The sequence below is a fragment of the Catharus ustulatus genome, chromosome 6 (genome assembly GCF_009819885.2).
Source record: "Catharus ustulatus isolate bCatUst1 chromosome 6, bCatUst1.pri.v2, whole genome shotgun sequence".
Lineage (NCBI taxonomy): Eukaryota > Metazoa > Chordata > Aves > Passeriformes > Turdidae > Catharus > Catharus ustulatus.
This window is the reverse complement of record NC_046226.1, coordinates 34,519,749-34,542,782: the sequence shown is the minus strand read 5'-3', so window position 1 is coordinate 34,542,782 and position 23,034 is coordinate 34,519,749. Positions and strand designations below refer to the sequence as shown.

Genomic DNA, 23,034 nt, shown 5'->3' with positions numbered 1-23,034 from the left:
TCACAGCTATCTGTAAAGTGCTCTGAAGGAGTAATTATTGATTATCATAAACGGTACATAACTAGGCTGTCCTTGAATCTAGAACATATCATGGGAGAAGCAAGAAGTCTTCTATCCCCACCATTTCACAACTACTACACAACAGCCAGGAGCAAGAGCAATCACACAGATGGAAAGACTCCAGAGCCTCCAGTCTGCAGGTCTGGTGGAACTGATGCAGTAGACACTCCATCCCTGAGCCAAGCTACAGAAGGAAGTATGGTGCTGTCCAAAGCAGTAACTCTTCCACAGCTTCCCACAGGGACACCTGGGATCCCAGGCACATGGAGGCAGCCAGTCTCACCTCAGCCTGCCTGCAGGACACCAGGCAGCAATTTTCTGTGTGCTCCACTGCATCCTCTTCTTGCCTCTTTGTCTCTAAGTACCTGCCCTGCTCAGGTACACCATTGCTCCCTATATATCTGTGCTAAAAAGCTCCCCAAGTGGTGCATAATGAAACTTGACAGAGATCTCTGGCAACCTAGCAAAAACTGTCATGCTGACAATGGAAAGAAAAAGAGAGGAAGAAACTCTGGCCTCTGTCATGCATGAACATTAAATACAGACTTTCTTTTCTTTTTCTCCTGAATACAGACAAGAGGGAATCTATGAGAGAGGGGGACTCAACAGAGCAAACAAAAAATAGGAAAACAGAAGGCAAGAAGTAAGTGTAAAGGAAATAGGTCCAAACTTACGATCTGAGCTGAAGTCATCTACCAAAATGATCTCCTGGATGAGACTGGGAGGGGTGCGGTTCAGAACACTGCAGGGACCCAGGAAAGAAAAAGCCACTTTGTGAGCTGTCATAATAATGACAATGTTAGGACTGACAGAAATCTGCTGTGCTATACAGCAGGAATACCAAACTCCAGTAAAGTGGAAGCAGCGACCTTGCCCTTGCAACAAGTGTCCATTGGCAGGACCAAACTACAAGTGAGAACATCCGAGAGAGCTATGGCATCTCAGCCAGACCTTACAAGGGCCCACAACCAGGAGCTGACCGTGGGACTTGCCTGGACCAGCTAGCAGCATGCTCTTCCCCTAAACAGAGGTGAAATGGAGAGAACCACCTACCCCAAGGCAGCCTGATGCCCATTCCCATCAGCCAGCCTCTGGGTAAAAGTCATCACTGCTGGAGAGCACAAAGAGCTGCCACTTTCCCCAGCAAGGAGCTCTATCTCAATGCAACAGGTCTGACCTGCTCAGACTTTCTCACCAATTCGCTTCTTTGGAAGGAAGTATTGTCAATATTCTGGATTTGGATTTTCCCCCTCTTTTGCATGTTACCCATCTGTCTTTCAAAGCAGCACCACACCTGCTGAAAGCACCCCCTTTCCTCACGTTGGTTGCACCACACCATGTAATACCCTCGGGTCTGCAATGAGTTTGCATCTGCAGGACACACAAGAGGAAAGCAGAGAAAAGCCTCTGCCCTCCTCAGACATCAAAGCACTCTGGTACTCTGGAGTCTGAGCAGTTGAGTTCTGACTTCTTTGTCAGTCTCATTCATTAAAAATGCTTGAACTCTTTTTTCCATGAACTTCTCCAAATCTTTCTCTTGGCTTTACTACCATCATACAGCATATTCCCCCTTCAAGCCTCCTCCAATGCCTCTGTGCCAGGTCCTCATTAACTTCAACAAGGTTGCTCAGTGATCTGCTTAGGCGGATCAATGAAGAGGGCAGTTATGCAAATTTTAATACTAAAAACAGAGGCAAACACTGTCCTCCTAGTTCTAGCAACCTTTCTCATTTCAGTGGCACCTGCTCTTTTGAGCAACACTGGAGAAAAATTTCTGGCTTCTCTTTTGGATTTTGTTGTTGTTGTGGTTGTTTTATACAGGAAATAGACAAAAAGAATAGTCCCATACTCCCAGGAATGAAGGTGCAGAGAAATAAATTACCATCTTGTTAAGTAACACCACTGATGGCTTTGAATACAGAGCCAAAGTTCCCCCAGTTTGGAAGAGTTTTCTGCTTTCTCACACAGCAAAATTCTGACTGTTCTGCTGCTCAGTATCACATCCCACTCTGTTTCAAATTCACATGCTTTATACGCCTCTGATAGTATTTGTATTTTGAACTTACATGTCCCTAGATGACTGAGCTTGCATTTTCCAAAACTGAATCTCATTTGCTTCTCTTGGCTCATGTCTCTTTGGATACTCTAGTATGGTGGGGTGGGAGGATGTTCCTGAGCCATTCTAAGCGCAGCTTCTCCCAGCACAACCACCATCTGCGTATTTTACAATTTTACAAGGTTGCTCTGCATTGAAATTCTTGTCTGTACAAACACAATGCAAAATCACACAGACCACAGTATAATGGCTACAAAATGGTATTGTACACCTTCTTCCACTAGCTTGACTATTGGCAATACTCACATTTTCTCCATAAGTTTCAGGTCTTTCAACTCAATGTAACTGGGAAAAAAGTTGTTCTCTGTTCTTAGCCCATCCACTAATTCCCCAGTAGAGAGAACACATCCCTCGAGGAGTTCATTGTACAGTACCCTGTTCTTCTCTCAGCTCTGCAATAACTTGCTGTTGATCCTTGGGAAAGGTACTTAATCTTCTTTGCACTTTGTCATCCTTGTCCTTTTAACAATCCTAGTATTAGTACTAGTAATCCTGAGATGCAGAGACTGCCATGACAAACACTTATAGGCACAGAAATGTATTATTAGAATTCCAAAATCCAAATTATAATTGTTTTTTGCAGCAGCAACATAGACTGTTCCCCCCTCATCTCATGGATTCTCTATCTCCTTTACCTTTTCTCACAGCTTCCTTCTTTCAGTATCAGTCCTTGCTCTTGTGTATCAATGTGACATCAGCACTGCCAATGAGTTTCTCTCCTCTGTCCATCCCCCCTGAGTTCACAGCTAATCTTGTTTATTCTGGATGTTAGCGGGATAGTTTCTCTTCTTCCCTTTGCTCTAAAATAATATCATTTTTTGTCATTATTCAAATTGTCGTTGTAATGAGATGATACACCAAATGCTCTAGCATTACAACAGCATCCTCTTAATCAGTATTTTTTCAGGCCCTCTGCATAAGCACTGAACCACTGACAGCTGTTCAAATCCATTGACTTAGAGCCTGACAATTCACCTTTACATTTGCACCAAAATCAAAAGGTCCCTGCAATAATGACTTCCTGAAATCAGAAAGAGAGGGACCAAACAACAAAGCACTTGACTTCTTCTGCTGCAGAAATGGTCATGGCAGCAGGTGATGGTATGGCTTAATGATTAATCATGCATAGACATCAATCACATAAAATGCCTTTTGAGTGACAATTGATTCTGAAGGAGAGCAGCATGCCAAGCAAGTGACTGATTTGAGAGTGACAGCTATGTCCTAGCAAGAAAAGAGATCAAAGCAAGCAAGTAGCTCTTGACTGACACACATCTCCTGCAGGACTGAGGATGCCAGCAACAAGCCATTTGAATTGGCATGTTGACAGGTTTTGTCTGATAGTCCACTTCCTATTTTTCCCCCTATTCCTCTTCTTTAGATTCTTTCTGGCTGTTAACCAGTTGTCTCCCCCTACACTGAAAACATGGCTGGAGCCCACACTAGAAGGCAGGTATGCAGCCCATGTTGCCTCTGAAGACCAGGAGGGACAAGCAACAGGTTGCTTAAGGGAATATGTTAATCCTCCTTATGGTCACTCCTTTATTTCCCCCTCTCCCTCATACACAAACATTTCTCCCATCCTCAAGGAGCAACAACAGCACATCACTCCTGTTGCTTCCACCCAGCAGCAGAGATCCCAGGGACAGGAAGGAGAAGTAGGCAACTGCTGAGCTGCCAGAGGTGTTTAAGTCCATGTGTTCACAGTGCACATAAGGTTAGCAAGAAAAGTATGCAGATCAGGATCTGGCCCCTAGAGCTGCCACGTTTAGATCACCCTGAAATAAGCCTGTGATGCAGGAGTATCATCCCTGGGTCTCTTCCCAAGATGTCTTGGTACCAGCACTGCCACTCTGTTGAGTTACCTTGCAGTAAGCCATTATCTGGTTCAGGGGAGCACACTTGGGCTCCCTCTAGGTTTAAGATCTGTTCAATCCCAGTATCCTTTTCACACATTTCATTCTAGAATTTCCCAAAGTCTTATGGCTGGTTTTTGAGTGCCTAAATTCAGACACTCAAAAGCCACACTTGCGAAGACCTCACATATGAAAATTTCAATGGTAAAACATTTTCTACTCTGTGGGTTGCGTGACCTCTTTAATGGCCTGAGATCACTCACCGTACATTAATGGTGGTCTGAGAATTCTTGTTTTGCAGCCCAAGCACGCAGGACATGAAGGAAGACTCAGAAGCTGATTTTCTCAGGTTTCCAAGGTTGTTTATTCTTTCTTATCTAAGGAATTTTCTCTCTAGCTTACAGCGGTCCACTCTGCACTTCGTTCAAGGCTCTTCTCTCTGCCCTCCAGGGCAGGACTTATCTTTTGTACTCTAAATTACGCATACATTGTTTACAATTAATCTCCAATACATGACACCTACATTGCATTGTCCAGTTTTCCCTTAAACCAATCCAGAATTGACATCCTAACCCAAAAGATGGATGACATGAAGAAGAAGAAAGACATACTACACCAAAAATCCTCCATCTTGTGTTCAGACCCCTAATATAAACAATTTTTAAAACTTCACTTTTCTACCTTTTAGTGCTCTAAATTATACTCTACTTATTTTTGTGACTTTGTAATTCTTCATATAAAGATGGTAATTTCTCCCAGGGACTTAGACTGAACTCACAGGGGTTTCGGGCACCTTGCCAAGGCATCTGAGCCCCCTGCCCAGATTCCAGGGAAGCCAGGGGAATATCCTGGGTTCCCACACTACTCACCTCAAAAGATTAGGACTCTAAAAATGTTTTCAGACATAGAAAATTTTGCTTTTAGTGCTGCTCATTTTCATCAGTTTTCCTCCTTCACACACATTTCTCTTATAGCATCTCCACAGTGTAATCATAATACCTGAACTTGGGAAAAGGCCCATAATAACAGTGGAATCATATTAAACTTTCACCAGACGCATCTCAAATGATTCATTCTAATTATCCAAATAATCATGCTCTACCTGGTCTAAGAAAGCTCTTGCAGATACAGAAATAATGACAAGCTGCAAGCCTGACTAGTCAGCAGGTAAGCAGGCAGTGCAATTTTATGCTTCCTGTGGCTTAATATCACTGTGGTCCTCAGCAGACTCACAGCCAGGTCATAAACCCAACAGAACAGAACAGTCCTGTCCCTTTGATACCTGACTTATCCCGAAGTGCCAGGGATGCAAAGTAATTACACAGTACTGGTGCACTGACTGTGTATGTGACTTGAGCAACAATTACACTCACAGCAGTAATTCGGCCTGCCACATTCAGATGAGTTTTGCTGAAAGATGGGACTCTCAGGTTACAGAGGAGGCCCTGAAGAGCTCTGTCAAATCCCTCCATAACATCAGTGTCAACCTGTAAATCAGACTTGCACCTATGCCTCTTCTAGCAGTGCAGCCATGACGTGAACCTTCACCTCTCTGTATGGCTGTCAAACATCCAGTGCTCAAAGACAAGGCTACTAGCTATTGCTTGGTTGTGTGGCACTGCAAATACCGTAGAGCCCAAGAACTCAGCCTTCAGGATGCCTCATGAGGCTGTAGCCAGAGGTCTGGCAGGAAATTCTACCCACTACACCATTCACGGCAGAATGCAGCCAGTTCCTCACAACAGCACTCCGCCAGTGGCAGCAGCATTGCAGGGACCAATGTGAATAGATGAGTCACCCATTTTTTAAGGTGTTTGTTGGGGCCTTTGGTTGCAGGACACCACATCTAAGAGACTGGTAATATCATATCTTAAGTGCTATGTCCAGTTCTGGGATTTTCAGGACAAGAAAAAGGAGGACATACTACCATGGTTTCTCAGCACCTATTTACTGTCTGACCTATGACTGAAAAGGCAGAAATCTCCTCCAGCTGCCCTAACAGCACCATGATTCCAAACAAGTCTGCCCATTTTCTGGGCAGTAACTCTGTAGAACTCATTGTATGGTTCAAACGAAAAGAAAATGATAGAAATAAAAAGACAAAGCATGTCAATGCAATATAAACAGGTCTCTGGAAACATAATAGTGCCAAACTTGGTAGCAGAAACCTAGCCTTCTAGACATGAGGCAAACTTGAAAAAGCCTGTTCTTTATTCACATAGCACATTTCTTTGAGTCCACAGGGCCTGTCAAGGGAAGAAGTGGCAATGATGAATAATGCATTCCTGTTAGTGATACTATCACTCCAACTGCTACACAGACAATTCACTCTCCCTTCAGCCTCAACAGGCTGCTCCTGGGCCTGCTTGCAGGCTTCAGGGACTCTGTGAGAAATTACTTTGTAAGTCATAGAAGTCAGAGGGCATTTTTTTGTGGGAACTAAAAGGAAAAGAGCTTCCCTGGGTTCTGTGGGGATGATGGAAGAGGGCAGTGGAGGAGCAGCTGGAACATGGCTTTGTGGTACAGATGACTGCAAGCTTCTGTCTATTTGGGGTTGCTGACAGGCCCCATGCCACCTATTTACTCAGCTAGATTTGGCTCCTGCTGATACTCAGATATGAGGAGACACTGGTACAAGATAGCAAGTGTCCTGCAGGCTCAGCAGGAGCTGTGTGCAAAGCCCTGGTGGGCCATCAGGTTCAGCAGCTGTTTACCAGCAAGGGATCCTGAGCAAGGGCTCAGTCTCCCTGAGACTTGCTCACCGCTTTGTGCTTGAGAGAACTGCAAGCTCTGCTCCTGCCTGCACTGAGCCAGCCTCAGCTCCTGTAACATGTGTCCTAGCAGGGAGCTGGCTGCCTATTTCTGTTTATGGAACACAGTCCCTCCCAAGCCTCCATCCCTTTACTGCACCTAGCAACACACAGTGTTGTCTTTGGTCCCCCCTTGCTCTTCCAAACCAAGCTCACACAGACTGTTCTCACTTGTGGATGCAGGCCCAGATACCCTTTCCTGCTACTCATGATTCCTCTGATTGGAGCCATACAGTGGCTAACTGCAGATAAGCTCTGCATTTGAAGATATGTTCACAGTGCCAACCTAAGCCTCTGGCGCACAACATCATCATTTGGGGAACTGCAGCTACCCTGCTTGTTTAGCTGCTACAGAATGCCTAATTTTCCACCAGAGCAGTCCCAGGCTCTACCCCCCCAGCTGAGCTCACCTCTTGACCGTGCGGAGCAGGGTGGATCGCGCCTCATTGTGGAAGGTGATGATGAGACTGGTGGCAGGCAGGTCAGTGTCATAGCGTACAGAGGTGCACCTGCAGCACAGGAGAGCACAAGTGTAAGCCAAACATTACCCAGCAGTAGCCACTGCAGCAGTGCGCCTGGGATTTCTAAAAAGAGAGTAATATGCTAAAATCAGAATCAGCACAGTTGAGCTGCAGCAAGGGAGGCCTCAGCCATACCAAGGCTGGTAGAGTTTAAAAAGGACTGTACTTATTGAAAAGCAATGTTTGGAGGTTGTGACACCTAAACCCACAAAGCTGCATGCTAAGGAGGCCATGTGGGTTTTATAGCGAATCAAGTTTCAGTTGTGGATTCTAGTCCATGGATTTACCTGTGATTCACAGAAAATCTTGTTTATTAATGCACAGGACATGGACATGCTAAGAATGCATGGAGCTGGTACACCCAGGCATTGCTGTATAAATCACTTCAAATTCTTTGGACACAAACCTCACAGAAGGGAAAACAGTATCTAATTCTGTGATCTGCATTGGGGAGCTGCTGAGGCTCAACACTAATGGACATGCTGGCAATGAAGAGCAATTCTTTCTATCCTCTCATCTGACTTTGTAATGTTAGGTAGATACACATATTCTCACACTCAGGTAGATACACATATTCTCACACTCAGAACCAAGGACTAACTTGCACCAGGCTGCTTCTCCCTGTGGAGCACAAAGTTTCTGTGAGGGGCACAACTCAGATGTGAATCCTGAGTCCAATTCTGGCAGATGCTAAGCATGGCTCATTTGGGCTGACCTGTCCTCCCCATTTGCCTTCTTAACTTCCAGACAGTGTCAAACTGTATACAGTCTGCTCTAATTTCTTGTCCGATGAAGAAACCACACCTACTTTTCACAACTCAAGGCTTTGCATAGACAGAACCTCCATCCTGAGAGGGAATACAACTTGCTTCTTAGATCCACTGCTTGTACATCCACATTTACTTACTATTTGTTTGTGATTATTGCTAAACTGTTACTGGTTTTATCACCACTTTCAATCCTACTGGTTTATGACTTTTTCATTGCAGTGTTTTATTAAGGGGACAGCAACTTCATACAGCAATTTTCAGACATATAGAGAAACTTGATAAAGTTATAGTGGACAACATGAGAACAGACCTGAGACAGACAATATTTATTTTTGTTTCAAAGTAACTCCATGATGTAATGCATACAAAATGTATTAAGGAATCAGGAAGTGGAAAAGCACAAAAGGTTTTGTCAGGGAAGTTTTCCCAATATTTCAGCATTACTACAGTATCACAGAGAACAAAGAGAAGGTTTGTGCTTGAAAATTGACTCTTTGCTTTGGATCAAAGAAACAGCTACATGCTAAGTCAGAAGGAGCTTTTAGGATGTGAAGTCAAGCATGTCCATGCTCTGGTTTGGGTGCCTGAAGAAAAATTGATAAGCTAGTGACCTAAAGACTCTCCCCATTCCTTAAACAAAGAGCCAGGTCCACAATCTAACTGGTATCAGCTGAAATAAGTCCTCATCCTGAGTTGCTATCCCAGCAACTATTCCAATATTGTTATAACATAATCAAACATAGATTGCTCAGACCCAAATTCTCTCCATAAAGAAGAGAAACATGGAAATAGGTTTACGTGTTCTGATTATATACTACTTTGGACTCTGCATTAGTCAAGGGAATCCTTGAAAAGCTTGGTCTGAAATGCCTATACATTTGCAGGGAGTCATATATAATATATTTTGCTCTTCTGACTGAAGTGCACAGATGAGGCTCTTCACAAAAAGCATGCTCTGCATGCTATCACAGATCAAAATAGACAATAATTCACCTTTGAAGCGAGCTGGTTTTAGGCCAGAACATGACAGCAGAGTAACAGAAAACAGCAATTCTGCATGGCAGGGAGACTTGTCAGCAGCACAGAACATGGCACCATTGCCTCTGGGTCACTAGGAAGTCAGTCCCAAATACTATGCTGGAGAACAGCAGCACAAGACTTGGATCTCACAACCATGGTCCTTGACTGCTTGCCTTCAAAAAGCACTCTGAGGGTTGTCAGTGCTGGCAGGCTCACAAAGCTCCATGTCTCCTGGCATCCCTTTAACAATTTCAATCAAGTTAGATGCCTGGTTTCCTGCTCCCAGCAGCTGTGAAATGTTCCTTGGCAACCATACCTAGAACAACACATAGTTCTAGGTAGAGTCTAGGACTGATGTAGTCTACTGTACACTACCTTAATTACTATTAAACCTACAGTTTTCAAGAACCTTTTTTATACTAAAGCATTACCTTTTTGTACTCCAGAAACGACAAAATAGTTACCCAAGCACGATTATCAACTTAAGGACAGTTTTTTTCAGCAGAATAAATACACCCTCAGTGAAACAAGGACAGAACAACAAGCACTTTGCAAAACCATGAAACACTGTGTTTGCACATTAGTTTCATCCCTACTCCAGTACCCTCGTCCAGTGATGTTCAGGCTGGAAAGAAGCACCAAACCATCTTCAGACAGCCAGGGCACAGCAGGTGAGGAACACCAGAGTAAAGCAAGGCTGCAACAAAGGTGTACTTTGCAGCCAGGATAGAAGGATGCTGAGGGAAGCTCTGAGTGTGGGGGCAGCTGGGCAAAAAACAACTGTCCAATGAGCAATACAACCTCAATATAGTGGAGGGGCTGTGCTTGGACCTGGAAAAAGAGATGTTTGAAAAGTCTCAAGCTGGGACTGAATTAGTCAAGGTTCTTCGAGCATTTGAGACCTTTCCAGATGAACCATGAAATTCAGTGAAACATAGCTGGCAAAGAAAAACCCCAAATATCCTTTGCAGGACATCAACATTGCAGACTGAGTCCACATTGTAGAGAGGACTCCCTGCAGCAAGCAGCAGCCAGGGCAGGGAGCAGGGGCTGCAGGGTACCTGTAGTGCCTGGTGTCCCGGATGGGTCGGTCACTGCTGAGTTTGTCACTCTCCAGCTGGTTGAAGGCGTGCTGGCGGTAGGGGTCTTCTCCAGCCTTCAGCACCTTGGAGGACAAGTAAGCCTTCTCATCAAAACCCCGTCGGCTGCTCTTCTCTCCTTGGGGAGCCCTCGTCATCTGGAGCAGAGACAAGCACCAGAGAGATCATCATCAGGGAGAGCAGCCAGTCCATGGTTAGACAGAGGCAGTATGTTCAGACACTGCCATGCATCTGGAAGTCACTCAGGTAGGGGGGAAGGCAGGATAGGCAAGAGTTCAGAAAAGAAAGCAGGAGTCCTGATAGATAGGGTGTTAAAATTGCCATTTCCGAGGAAAATTGCAGGCTTAGCTCTCCTTACTGACTGAGCCTGGGATGAAAGCTGCTGTTCCCGATAGCACAAGCAGAGCCAAATTCCCTTTAGCACCTGTTACACAGAATGTGTGAGACTGCAGGCATTTGGAAATCCTTCCAGGCAACGAATGTCTGAGAACAGTCCCCAGCCAAGGTGGCTGAGACACCGCATTTTGAGGAAAAGCGGTTTCAGCCTTTCAACAATCACTGCCACACACAAACACAGAGGCAGCTGAATTAATAGGCTCCCTGCTATGCCTTGCTCAGACTTGCCCAGTCTCACAGATGTCCCTGGTACAGCTGAAAGCTGCACATGATGTCCCCAGTACCCCACAAGAGTTAAAAGACCAGGGCCATCCCTCTCGTCTCCTAATTTTCCTCTAGCTTTCCTAGGCCACAGAGTCAGTGCAATATCAGCACCTGAAAACCACTCACTAGGGTCATCAGGAGGGAGGACAGGCACAGCTCTGGCCCTCTCTTAGGTACATGATTTGGAAACAACCTACAAACTCTAAAATAATCACTTTTAAAGCAATCAAGACTGTTTATACAATAAAAGTAGTTTAACAAATTGTCAGTAGCTGTTGGATAGACCAAATAATGGAAAAGGCAAAATACTCCCAGTCTTGCAAAGGCTCCCTAAAATTGCTGCAAGAGGCAGATACCAGCACCTACCCATCTCATTCAAAGTACTAGATAATCCCCAAACTTGAGATCCTTCTATGTAAAATAGCTTGGATACTCTCTAATACTAGGCTTGATCGTGTTTCTTCCTCAGCTAAAGGTCTCCTTTTAGGAGTTACAGAGGCCAAGAGACCAGAGAATGGTTCCCAGTATCACACAGTATGTTAGTTGAGCCATCCTAGTTGGTTGGGAAAGAATTCCAGAGACCCAGCACCACAGCAAATTCCTTAAGCAGGAGAGTGCTTAGAAGAACATTTATCTCTGCAACTTTCTCTGACAAGGGCTGCCCTTCAGTGCAGATAGCCCTAGGAGAACCAGACAGTCAGATAAGATGATGGCAAGTGAAATTCAGCATAGAGAAGTGCAGGACAAAGAACATTAGAAAAAATAAATTGAACTACTCATGTACATTGATGGATTTCAAATGAACTGTGACCACTCAGGCTACAGATCTGAGCATTCCTGTGGACAGCTCAAATGGAACCCTGCACTCGGTCTGCCAAGATGGGAAATGTAGCAAATTGAGCACACTGCAAATGGGACAGAGAAAACTGAAACCATCATGAGCAAAGTCAGTGGCAGCTCAGGGCCAGAGCACTGCTAAGCCTGTATCTGAAGGAAGCTACTGGAGGATGAAGAGAAATTAGAGGTTATGACTATTCCATTTGGAGAGAAGCTGAATTAAGTCAGAAAAAGAAATTAAAATTAAGGTGGTGGCCCATAAAATCATGCCTAAGCTAGGCTGACACTCAGATTTCCCTTTCTCATCATACAAGAATGAGGCAAACATTTTTCCATGGGAAAAAAATAAAATAAAATTTTCAGCACTGAGAAATCCCTTCAGCCACTGCACAACCAAGCCTATGTTTATGGATCTGCCCTTGTGTAGGACACACATAGGCACACTCCAGTGGGTGAGTCTGCCTCTACTCCCTTCCTCCAGGCAGCGAATGCCCTGCCCTGCCCCCCACTTCCCAGGGATGCTGCTGCCATCCCCTCTGCCATCCCATCTTCCCCTCTGCCTCTTGCAGCACACATTGCCTAGGCATGGTGCTGGGTTACAGGAGCATCTTAGCTACTTTCATGGCTGGTTGCACAGCCTGCTGCCTAAAATCTTCCTTGAATTTGTATATTCAGTATGATGAGAAAACAATTACTTTCATACCCCTAAAAACTGAAATGTTTTCTTTCCTTAAATCATACAAGGAGTTTTGTCAAACTCAGTTTCCATTTCTCTTTTTCCTTTTGCCCTAGAAAACAACGCTGGTTTGAAGTTAGAGACCAGCCCTGCAGCATCACTGGGGCATCCCTGGGGTCCTGCCATGGGCAGCGGGGGGAGAGTCCCAGGGAGTGGGCAGGGACAGGAAGGCCCTTTATTGCCCTAAAAGCCATGACATATTTAAACTTAAACTACCAGGGGTAATTCTTTTAGATACTGTGGTTCTCACATTACTTATACATCAAAATGTGGTAGAAGAGACTGGGGAACGATTGCCAACTAAGTCCCATTTGCAGTTTTATCTCACACAGTATCTCATTGTGCTCTCTTCAAATGGGGAAAAGGCAAGATTGAGAGGATGACAGCTAGGAGGGCCTGGCTTCAGCTTCCAGAAAGGCAGTTAATCAATAGATAATCAACAAGTAACCAAACATCCATCTATGAGCACCAAGAAGATAACAAGGTAATAAATAGGAGCTAACTGAGATTTGTCAAGATTGAGTCATGTCAGACCAATCTAATTTTCTTCTGTGATGGAGTAATCAGGCTCAGGGGTATGGAGAAGCAGGAGACAGCTACATCAGGACTTTGAAAATGTTTTTTGGTAGGGACTGTTAAGATGTTGTCATTAGCAAGCTAGAAAAATAATAGTGTGGATGAAACTACTGCAAAATGGGTGAAATTGGTTGGAAACCTACTGGTAAAGTATAATCATTAGCTGTTCACTGTCAGAGCAGAGGGGTAAGAGCAGGTCTTAGGGTTTTGTTCTGGATCCAGCACTATCCAGTATTTTCATAAATACCTTGGATAATCAGACACAATGTTTTGTCAAATCCATAGGAAATCCAGAAAAAAAATTAAGACATACTGAGTAACATTATCTCAACACATGGAAAAACACATGGAAAATACATCTGAAAACAGTAACAGCAATTCCATAAGGGCGCTGCAGACCTTTACAGTTCACCAAGTCTGTGCTGACACAAAATATGGCAGAGACAGCACAGTAGCAACTCCTCAGAAAAGCCCTAGACATTACAGCTCATTACAAACCACAAGACAGCAAAGTCAGATTTAAAAAGCAGAGCAAACACAACCCTGAGTGGAGCCTAGACAGCTATGAACTAACCTGACAAAGCAAATATAAAGCTTATCTTTAAGGACTGACTTGCTTTATCAGATTATATTCCTAGAACACAGATGCTGCACTACAGGACATTTATTACTGTGAAGTCAAATGATACTTGACAGGAGCAGTACAGGTTCTCTATGAAACCCTGCCAAACCCTGTGAGAAGAGCAGACTAATGTCTTCCCCCCTCTTTCCCGTCTCTTCACCTTAACACCTCTCACATCAGGAAGAAGTCAATATAAGCAGATATGAGCTTTAGTACATTAAAGGTACAGTATGTACAGCTGAGTGCAGAGTCAAGATTTTTACCAAACCAACAGGACAATTCATACCCCCTGCTCTTTTATGTAGTTACACATCCTGTATGGCCATGCTTGGAGCTGGAACTACAAATGCAAGTTAGGGGAGCAGAAAAGTCCAGTTCCTTACGACTGATGTTCTCTGATAAATTAAAATAAAGCTACATGAAAACAGAACTATAGATGAAGAGGCATTGGAAATGTGAGTGTCTAGACTAGGGATTAGCAAACAGTTTGCACAAATTCAGTTTTGTCCTAAACATTGCTGAGACCTCCAAAAAAAAAAATCACATATGAAAATTTCAGGAAATACTGTATACCTTCTAATCTTATTTCACCATTTCTCATTTTCACATATACTTTTCCCTTTCAGTGACAGAATGAACTCAGATGTTCTTCTGCTGTTGAAAACATGTTCTGATTTGTGTTTTGTCTCTTGACATGGTTCAAGAGACCAGAAACTATTTAAATAGCAAAATTAACTTTGTAAGCAAGGGATTAAAGTAAAGGAATTAATGCCATGCATGTCCATGAACACTTGAGAACCTCATTTCTCAACTAACATAGGGATATTCCTCTAGGTCTGATTCCTTGTGAAACAGCAAGACTATAACAGAGACAGTGCCATTCATCTCTGTGCCATAGGCTGCCATCAGACACAGGCACACAGCTGCCACATCATGCTAACAGCCACTAAAACCAGAGCTAGGGAATTCAGGGTCCCAAGGTGCATTTTTTTTTAACAGTAGGCTTGGCCAAATTCAAAAGGAAAAACCATACTCTAGGGGTCAGGAAGAATCACTACTTAATTAGAGTAAGGTATGTAAAACTCTCAAAGGTAAGTGCAATTAATCATTTTACAGCTACTGTGAAATTAGTCCAGCAGCACTTTTATGTGACAAGACTTAACTCTGCAGCTCTTGCACTTCTTACAAGTGTTTAGTGCCAGTACAACAAATGGAGCAGGGGGTGCCATGCTGCTTCTTTGTTTTAAGCTCATTTTCACAATTGCCTCTGTCAAACCTCAGATGTGAAAACTCCAAGCCATCCCCACCAATGTCTTTCTATGAAAGACCTAACTGACCAGGAAGGTCCAATTGACCAATATGGACACAAAGCAAGCCAGGGAGTAACAACTTCACCAAACCTTTTCCCTCTTCAGTTTACCCCACTGCCACAGCCTCACAGGCTGCCACTGCCATGACTCCCAACCCTGCCAGCACCTCTCTCCCACCCAGCTCTGCACATCCAAACCTCCCCAGCAGATTTGTCTCCTCTGAACTGGTTTAATGCCAATTTCAACCCATCATACTGAGATGCAGACTTGCTGGCTGTGCAAATCCTCATCCCTTAGAACAAAGATAAGAGCCAGTTCACCTCTGCAAACCCCACTGGGTGGAGCCTGCATGGTGTGACATTTCTCTGTGGGCTCACTCCACATGCTCCACACACTGTCCCAGTGACCTGAAGTCCCAGAAAGGACAAGCCAGCACAGCACGAGCACCAGCAGTGATATGCTGGGAAGCAGAGCAGTACTGGGGGATGCTACACTCTGCAATCCATACACTGGCACATGGATAGGCTGTGACTGTCACAGAGCATAGGGCAGGACTGAGAGCTGCAGCACGAAGTTCTGAGGGAGCAAGCTACTCTCCATGGGCTGAACCTGCAAGACCACGTGAGCCTGTGGCCATAAGCATTTGCTGTAGAGTGTGTTTTGCATTTCCAGTTTGTACTAGGAATCCCAGGGCGCACATGGCTTTTGTTATGTCTCATGAAATAGTCTGTACGTTTCTCCAAAAAACTGTTCCTAGTCCTCAGAGACAAAAGTCTGTGCCAGACAGCACAGGGCCTACTTTATTCATGCTTTGTTAAACTGTGTAAAGCATTTTAAATGTGGTTTGGGAACCATGCACTTACAGAACTTCTACTATGAAATTTTAATAAAAATTACCACAGTTAAATAGAACCATCGCTGCTCTTCAAGAAGTGCAAGTGCTGACAGCAGAGCCCAGAGACCAATTTGAATGTTTCATTTGTAGCTTGCACAAACTGGAGTAACACAATGGAAAGAGTAAAGCAACTTGATCAGCTCCCATGGCCCCTAATTGGTCACAAAATAATTTCTAGTGCCATTAATACTGGGCAATCTTGAGGCCTGCTGCCAGTTCCAAACTGGAGACCAGCAGCAGATACCTAGCAGGGGCTATTTCCAATGCCCTCTGTGAAGCGCCCAGCTCACAGGGCTTCTCCAGGCCCTGTGACAGAGCTGTAGCTGCCACGGGATGGCAAAATCAAGAAACAGAGGCTGTCTGCTGGGGTTTGCTTTCCAGTATTGATGCTTGCCTAAAGTGTCCTTCTACCTCCCTGTTCTTTTCCATAGTCTCTGGGCATTTATTGCCTTCTGTACATGAAGAGGTAATTCTCTGTCATCTCTGCAAGACTTGTATCTCAACTCTCTTCTCATTTTGCCCTGAGAAGCCCTTTCTCTCTATGCCTGTCTCATGACTAGAGACAGAAAGTCTAGTCAGAACTAGAAAGTCATGCCATTCCACCAAACACTTTCTACTTTATTCTTTTCTTCCCTGACAGTTTTGCCAGACACTGAGTTGTTGACGAGGAAAGTGTCTATAAGGATCTGACCCACAAAGGTGGAAATTCTTCTACAAGATAAGAGAAGCAAATACATTTCTGTGTTTGGTTTCCACAGCAATGTTCTCCCCGCAACCAGCAATTTCTGGATGGAACTTTCAGACCCTCCTCCAAGAGATACAGAAGATGCATTCGATGTCATTGCCTACAGCATGGATTAGGTGAACATCTCAGGCTACTATGATGCCTGCAACAAACAAGCAGATGTCGGTTGTTGGTGTGCAGAATTTAGAAACAGGATGTTGCTGATTTACAGGTCACAACAGCATGTTGATGGACAAGGTTTGGTCACTAACCTTCAAGAAGATTTGCCATGGTTTGACAGCTGATCTTTTTGGCAGTTTAAGGGCAAAAAGCAACACAAGAGAGCAAAACCATGTGGTAAGTTCACAGGGGGAACAGGAAAAAAACCCTTGAGTAATTAAATTACTGCCTCTGTCATGAGCAGTGGTTCTCAAAGCCTCTTCTAACTTCTCAGCACACAGAAGGGTTGTGTCTGTCCTGCCACACTCCCAACTCCTTGCTTCCAGGTCTAAGTACTCACAGTCCTGCTGCTGAGGCAGGCACATGCCCTCTCCCTACTGATCCTACTCAGCCATCTCTTTAGTGTCCCTGTGGAGAAGCATCCTTCCTGTAACATTTGATCCAGATCCTGCATGTCCTTATCCACAGGAGGGAAGAGATGCTTCCAGGAAGCATGGCTGGATCACTTTGCCCAGATCTCAAGGATATGCAATGCAGCATGGCCTGACAACTGGAGGATGGCCAAAACTGACACAATGTGCAAGTGCCAGCACTACAGCACACATCGCTATCATTCCTTCTGCAAACAGCAGCCCCAAAGAGCATGGGGTACTTGCTGCTGTGCTGGTTACACGAGCTCAGCACCACACTATGCAAAGCAGTTATTTCCACATGCAGGGACTGGCTCCCACACCAACTAACTTCTCTCCATGCCCACCTAGATTAACAGTCAATGCATAAATCCTGCCAACTTGGATTCTCCAGAAGTTGGAATTTGTTATACAGCCTCTCATGTGACAAGTGCACAGTACTACAGTTTATCCTGCTCTGCTGCTGGCCAAGGCAAATATAGTATATATAGACATAATATACAGCATAAGGAGATGACTTCCTTCAAAGGTGTTCATCTTTGACCCAGTTGTTCAATCCTGAAGAGACTTTGAGCAGTTGACAAGGGTCAGACCCTAAATAGTGCTCTGGCCCAGTTGCCCAGAGGCAGGAAAACATTGCCCATAACTGGAGGCAGAGACACAATGCCCTAAGGTATCTTTCTGGTCTTTTGTTTTCAGGAGTGCTGAATAAAGCAAAGCAATGGAAGCAAAAAGGGCTTCAAAGACAGGTGCCAGAGGGCACTCTCTTCCAAACAGCTTGGAGGAAATGAGGCTGCTCAGAACCATAGAAATTCAGATCCCAGATGAGGTAATGCAGTTGCCAAGGTGCGTTTCTTCCCTGAGTTTGAAGTCTAATGCACACAGATATCTATTATGAACATGTAAAATATAATTTTTGTTTTAATATATTTATGATACTTACATACATTGATTTTGTGCAGACTTGCATACATCTGGCTTCTATGTTTGTTCAGTCTTTATCTCATAGCTTGGAATAATGCCATTTGTTCCCTATTCAGCAAACTTTGTTGTGACATGAATAGTGCCACTTTTGCTCATAGAAACCTTTATGCTGTTGTATTCCACTCCAGGAGAAAAACAGTATGGAAAAACCCATGAGAAATAGTGAGGGATGTTTTCAGAATTGCTGACTCCCAGCACAAGAGGGGAGTGTGAGGTCTGTAAGGTTGCTGTTCCCTGAAATAGCACTTGTTTTCCAAGCACATTTCCCTGTACCATAAATATCCATGACAACATCTGGTGTCAGGGAGAAGACAGACAGCACACTCTTTGAATACCTAAGGGACTAGGCTGCTCCTGCTGGCACCACACCAAAGCAGCAGCATTGTCAGAAAGAGATCCCAGCAGGTAGCTGGGGAAGGTTTTGCACAGAGAAGATGGTCACATAGACATGAAGCTGTCTGCATTCAGACATCTGTTTGGTATCACACAGGAAATCTACTGAGCAAAAGCCATCCAGGTTACTTACTGTATGTAGGAATACTGATCTGCTAAATGTCACACCTACACAATCTTTAAAAGTGTGTTTTGAGGTCCTTCAGAGTGAAAAAAGTGCGATGTGAAGAAGCATTTTTTCCTTTTGGAAAAATATCTCTGCCTTCATAGACATCTAAATATGCAAAGAATGACTCTGGTTTCCCAGTGATTTTGAAGTAGGAAAACAAAGAAGAAAAAAGGAACAATATTCTGTTATTTATCTTCTAACTGTTAGATGCTCAAGGGCCACCTGGGTGTTACCTAACCCTGATTTATAGTACCTGTATCAAGACAGACTGACACATAGCATTCTGCATCAAGATGATGCCCCCATGGTCACCTAGTAACAGCCAAAAAGCCAACAAGGCAGTTCAAATGAGGGCAGTCCATGTCTCCATAAATCATCAGTCACATCAACTGCATCTCTCTCTGCCCACTCCCCCACCTACACTGTCTGCACAGACACAACATGTGTGTGTGCCTGCCGTGCTGATGTGCTAATCTATTCCCTTTGAACTCGAGTGACCTACATTCAGTCCTTTCCTCCTGAATCACAACTGTCTGGAGTGACAGATGCCACCACAGAAATTTTCACAGAAAAGGAGAAAGCAACTTTAGGCCTCATAAGCTGCTAACATTGCAAGCAGCGAACTGGTTACCTAAGAGATGAGCAGAGGTCAGCTGGCACTGAGAAGCACTTACCCAAAGTGTTAAAGTATTTAATTATGTTAAGCTTGGGGCTCATTTTCTTTGCTTTCAATATCATGCTGTTAAGGGCTTTTTGCTAAGGCTAGAGAATGGAAGCTAAAGTACCTTTTTAATCATTCATCCTCAAGAGTTAGAGCTTTAAATGGAGATTAGAAGATTAAGAATAAAATAGTGCAGTTTTGCAACTAGCTAACATTCAGACTCCACAAAAATATTGTGCACATGCACAGCTGAGCCAGGAAAGGACTGGGACACCTCAGGACACTTCACACCCCCACCAGGGACAAAGCCAGTCCCAGAGCAGGAGGTGGGAATTTCTCCCTGTCTTCTAACATGCGAAGATTTTCCCCTAATGTGTCTTCGTAAGCAGGTCTTGCTCAAACAGTCATGATTTTAGCTATAAACAATTCTGCACCGTCTCCTCTCTGCCCATGTTAATCACCATACTGATGGTGTCACACCTCTCACAGGTAGCTGCAACAGGCAGGTGAGAAGCACTGCACATCCTGCAGATGGAGCCTCAGGAGACACACTCCTTCCTGCCTTTGGACCAGTACCATGCTGTTTCTGGAGGCCGGCCCAGAGCCCCAGAGCCTCAGAGCCTGCACGGACCTTGACTTCCCCAGAAGGTAACACCTGAAAAGGATCTGACCTTGAGAAGCCAAGTAATTTGCCACACTGCTACACAACTCTGCCTTCCATTAGCTTTTGAACATCACAGAGAAAGGCTTTAGGCAGGACACATTGTGAGTCAGACAGGCCCTATATGAAAATGCGAATTGTCTGTAAATCAACAGCCAAAGTGACATTTAGCAGAGTGACTTAATATAGCTCCTCATGTCGCTGCAGAATCATGACCTGGTTTCTCAGAAAATTTCAAGAATGACCTTCAACTCACAATGTAAACTTGTATTTTGGAACCTTGAAACCATGAGATCTACTCCTAAAACTGTACTGACATTCTTTCTGTAGTGACAATAGAAATGGTGCATATACATCCATGATTCATTACAAAAATTAGTCCCTTTGTATAAGATCTTCACTCGGACATCTCTGCTAGGCATTCATCCCTGCGGCATGCAACGTTGTTTTCTAATAGTGGAAAAACTCACTGCCTATTCGTCCGTGAAGATTTGAGACTATTAGGCCATTGCCATTTTGTTTAGGAGCCAAATGATATTCCATTTTAATTGATTAATTTTTCAGTTACTGCATTGCTCCAATTCCAGGACTTAGCAATCAAAGTGAACTGACAAAACCCTCAGAGCTGCACTCTGCTTCTGTATGGATCTCCATTTGCAAAGGCATTAAATTACCTCCCCAACAGCAAGTTTAATCAAGGATGCATACCAATGAAGAACCATGCAATGGGTTCATATATGCCTGTCAAATATGAAAAACACCTCTGTTATGCTATGCAGGCCTCTGTCATTCTAGACTTCAATCACACTAATAATAATAATGGCCCCCTCAACACCTCGTCAGCTCTGCCATTTAGTCACTGTCTACCAGGAAAGAGATGGGCACATAAGGAAGAGCAGAACCACCGAAGCATCACAAAAATGCACTCAGGACAGTTATTGCCACAAGCACTACTCATGGAAATACAGTTCTGCCCATGCACAAAGTGCCACAGCCCCTCATCTCATTCTGCAGGTGCAGACTGCAGCAAAACAAAGTCAATGATACTGAGGATCTTTAAAATCCATTACTCAAATCAATCCCTGTCCAATACAAACGACATTATCTGATTCTGCACGCACAATGCTCAAAGTTCTGCATTCTAAGAACATCTTGTAAAGATAAAACTCCTATTGTCAGGAGACCTCACAGCTGGATGAGATTTTTGCTGTCATAGTTGCAAAAAAGAAAGAAGTGTCCATCTAAAAATTCAAAATCCAGAAGGTAAAGAGGACAGAACTTGATTTTCAAATCAAGTAACGTTTGAATGCGTTATAGTCAGCAATAACACCACTACAGAAACCTTGGGCTATTAGCTGTGTCTTTTGGCCTGGCTTAACCATAAATCTGACCAGGCAAATTTTGGGAGCTGCTGGTTTTGAGTTCATTTATGAGAAGGTATGTCTGGTATTTTTCTCCATGTATTAAATTAATGAAATTTTGCCCAGATTCCATTTTAAAAAGCTCCCAGAGTCATGCAACCAAGCCCCACTTCCCTCTCGCCCAACGACAGCACTCCTGATACACCAGACTCCTCTCCTGGCTGACCATCCAGCTATCAGCTCAGCAGTTTCCACTCTGTGAGCAAGATTTCACTTTTCAAAGTTCATGTATGGGTCACAGTATGAATTGTGGCTGTCTGTGTCTGATAGCTGGGGCTGTGATCCTCACCTTTGGCTTCACAAGGCACGTTGTGTGAGTATAAACAACAGTGTCAAGAAGACAGTTTTCCCTTCTCAAGATCCATCAGATGCTTTTTTAAAAATTCTCCTCTTCCAAAGTATGACAGCTGAGTATAGCCAGTAGGCTTGAGTCACCTCCACTCACAGCCCTGGGCAACACAACAGCCTCTTACCTCTCATGGCCTAAGGAGCACCAGGCAGGTGCATTTTCCACCACACAGACCTCTTTCACTAAAGAGAGAATAGCTTCCAAAAGCCACTGGTCAAAGAACCTTGCTCAGGCCTTCAGCAGCCTTCCAAACATGAGTAAAAAAAAAAAAGACACATCCACTGCTGTCACAGCTCCACAAAACCCACAGGGATGCTCATGAGGATGAGCACTGCTCGGTGAGTTCTGCTTTCTGCTCTCCACACAAAGCTGCATGAAGTGCATAGGCTTTGTGTTCAAAAAGCACAATGTTAAAGTCTGAGTAACTGAAAATTACTAGTTAAATTCAGTGGTAAAAGTGCCAGTGACATCAGCAGAATTTTAGCCACAACAAAAATACAAACAATGAGAAAAACACAGTACTCACAGAAGACTCTATTTTCTGCTATCTTTCAGAATTTTGGAAAAATGAAACCGTTTAGCACACTAAGGTCCCCTTTCTTACAACTCTTTATTTGCTCTGGAAAATGACTCTTGTTTAGAAACCATTTTAACTATGTTGTAAATGGCCTTCATTACCCAGAAGACAAATAATGTGTAAGTTTCTAGCTGGAGGTTGTGGTGGTGATGTAAAGATTAAAAGCAAGACAGCTTGTTCGAGGTATAGAGTCTATAAAACAGCTCATTTTCTCCCAAACAGAAAAAAAGAGTTGAGACATTCTTCTCATTTCTGGCTTGCTCTTGTTGGGTTTCAGCATTTCTGGCTCCACAAAGGAACATGGGAGATGAACAAACATGAGCAAAGGAAATGTGCTAAGAGGTTTGTTCAAAGTATATTTGAAAAAAAAAAAAATCATAAAAACCAAAAGCAGAACTGTGGTTGTAAGCATCAAAGACATCACAAAATAAACTTTAAAAAAAACCTCCAAGCCCTGAAAACCCACAAAAAACTTGAAAGGACTGATACAGATATGGAACAAGATGAAGGAGGTCTGTTCTTAGATTACAAAAGGTTAATGAGAAATAAATGTGCTTGTAATTCCGCACCACAGACTGGAATAAGCATTTACTTAGCTGGTTGATTGTAAAAAGTA

The 23,034-nt window shown here is 43.8% G+C and overlaps 1 protein-coding gene across 1 annotated transcript in view; it reads right to left on the bottom strand.

The window, feature by feature from the left end:
- The window catches only part of GALNT16 (polypeptide N-acetylgalactosaminyltransferase 16), a 72,522-nt gene that overhangs the window by 26,788 nt on the left and 22,700 nt on the right, over window positions 1–23,034 (bottom strand). The window contains exons 2-4 of the mRNA XM_033061934.1: window positions 10,215–10,390; window positions 7,253–7,351; window positions 735–802 (exon numbers count right to left, since the gene is read on the bottom strand). Of these exons, the coding sequence (XP_032917825.1) occupies window positions 735–802; window positions 7,253–7,351; window positions 10,215–10,390 (343 nt within the window). The remainder of the gene's footprint in view (window positions 1–734; window positions 803–7,252; window positions 7,352–10,214; window positions 10,391–23,034) is intronic.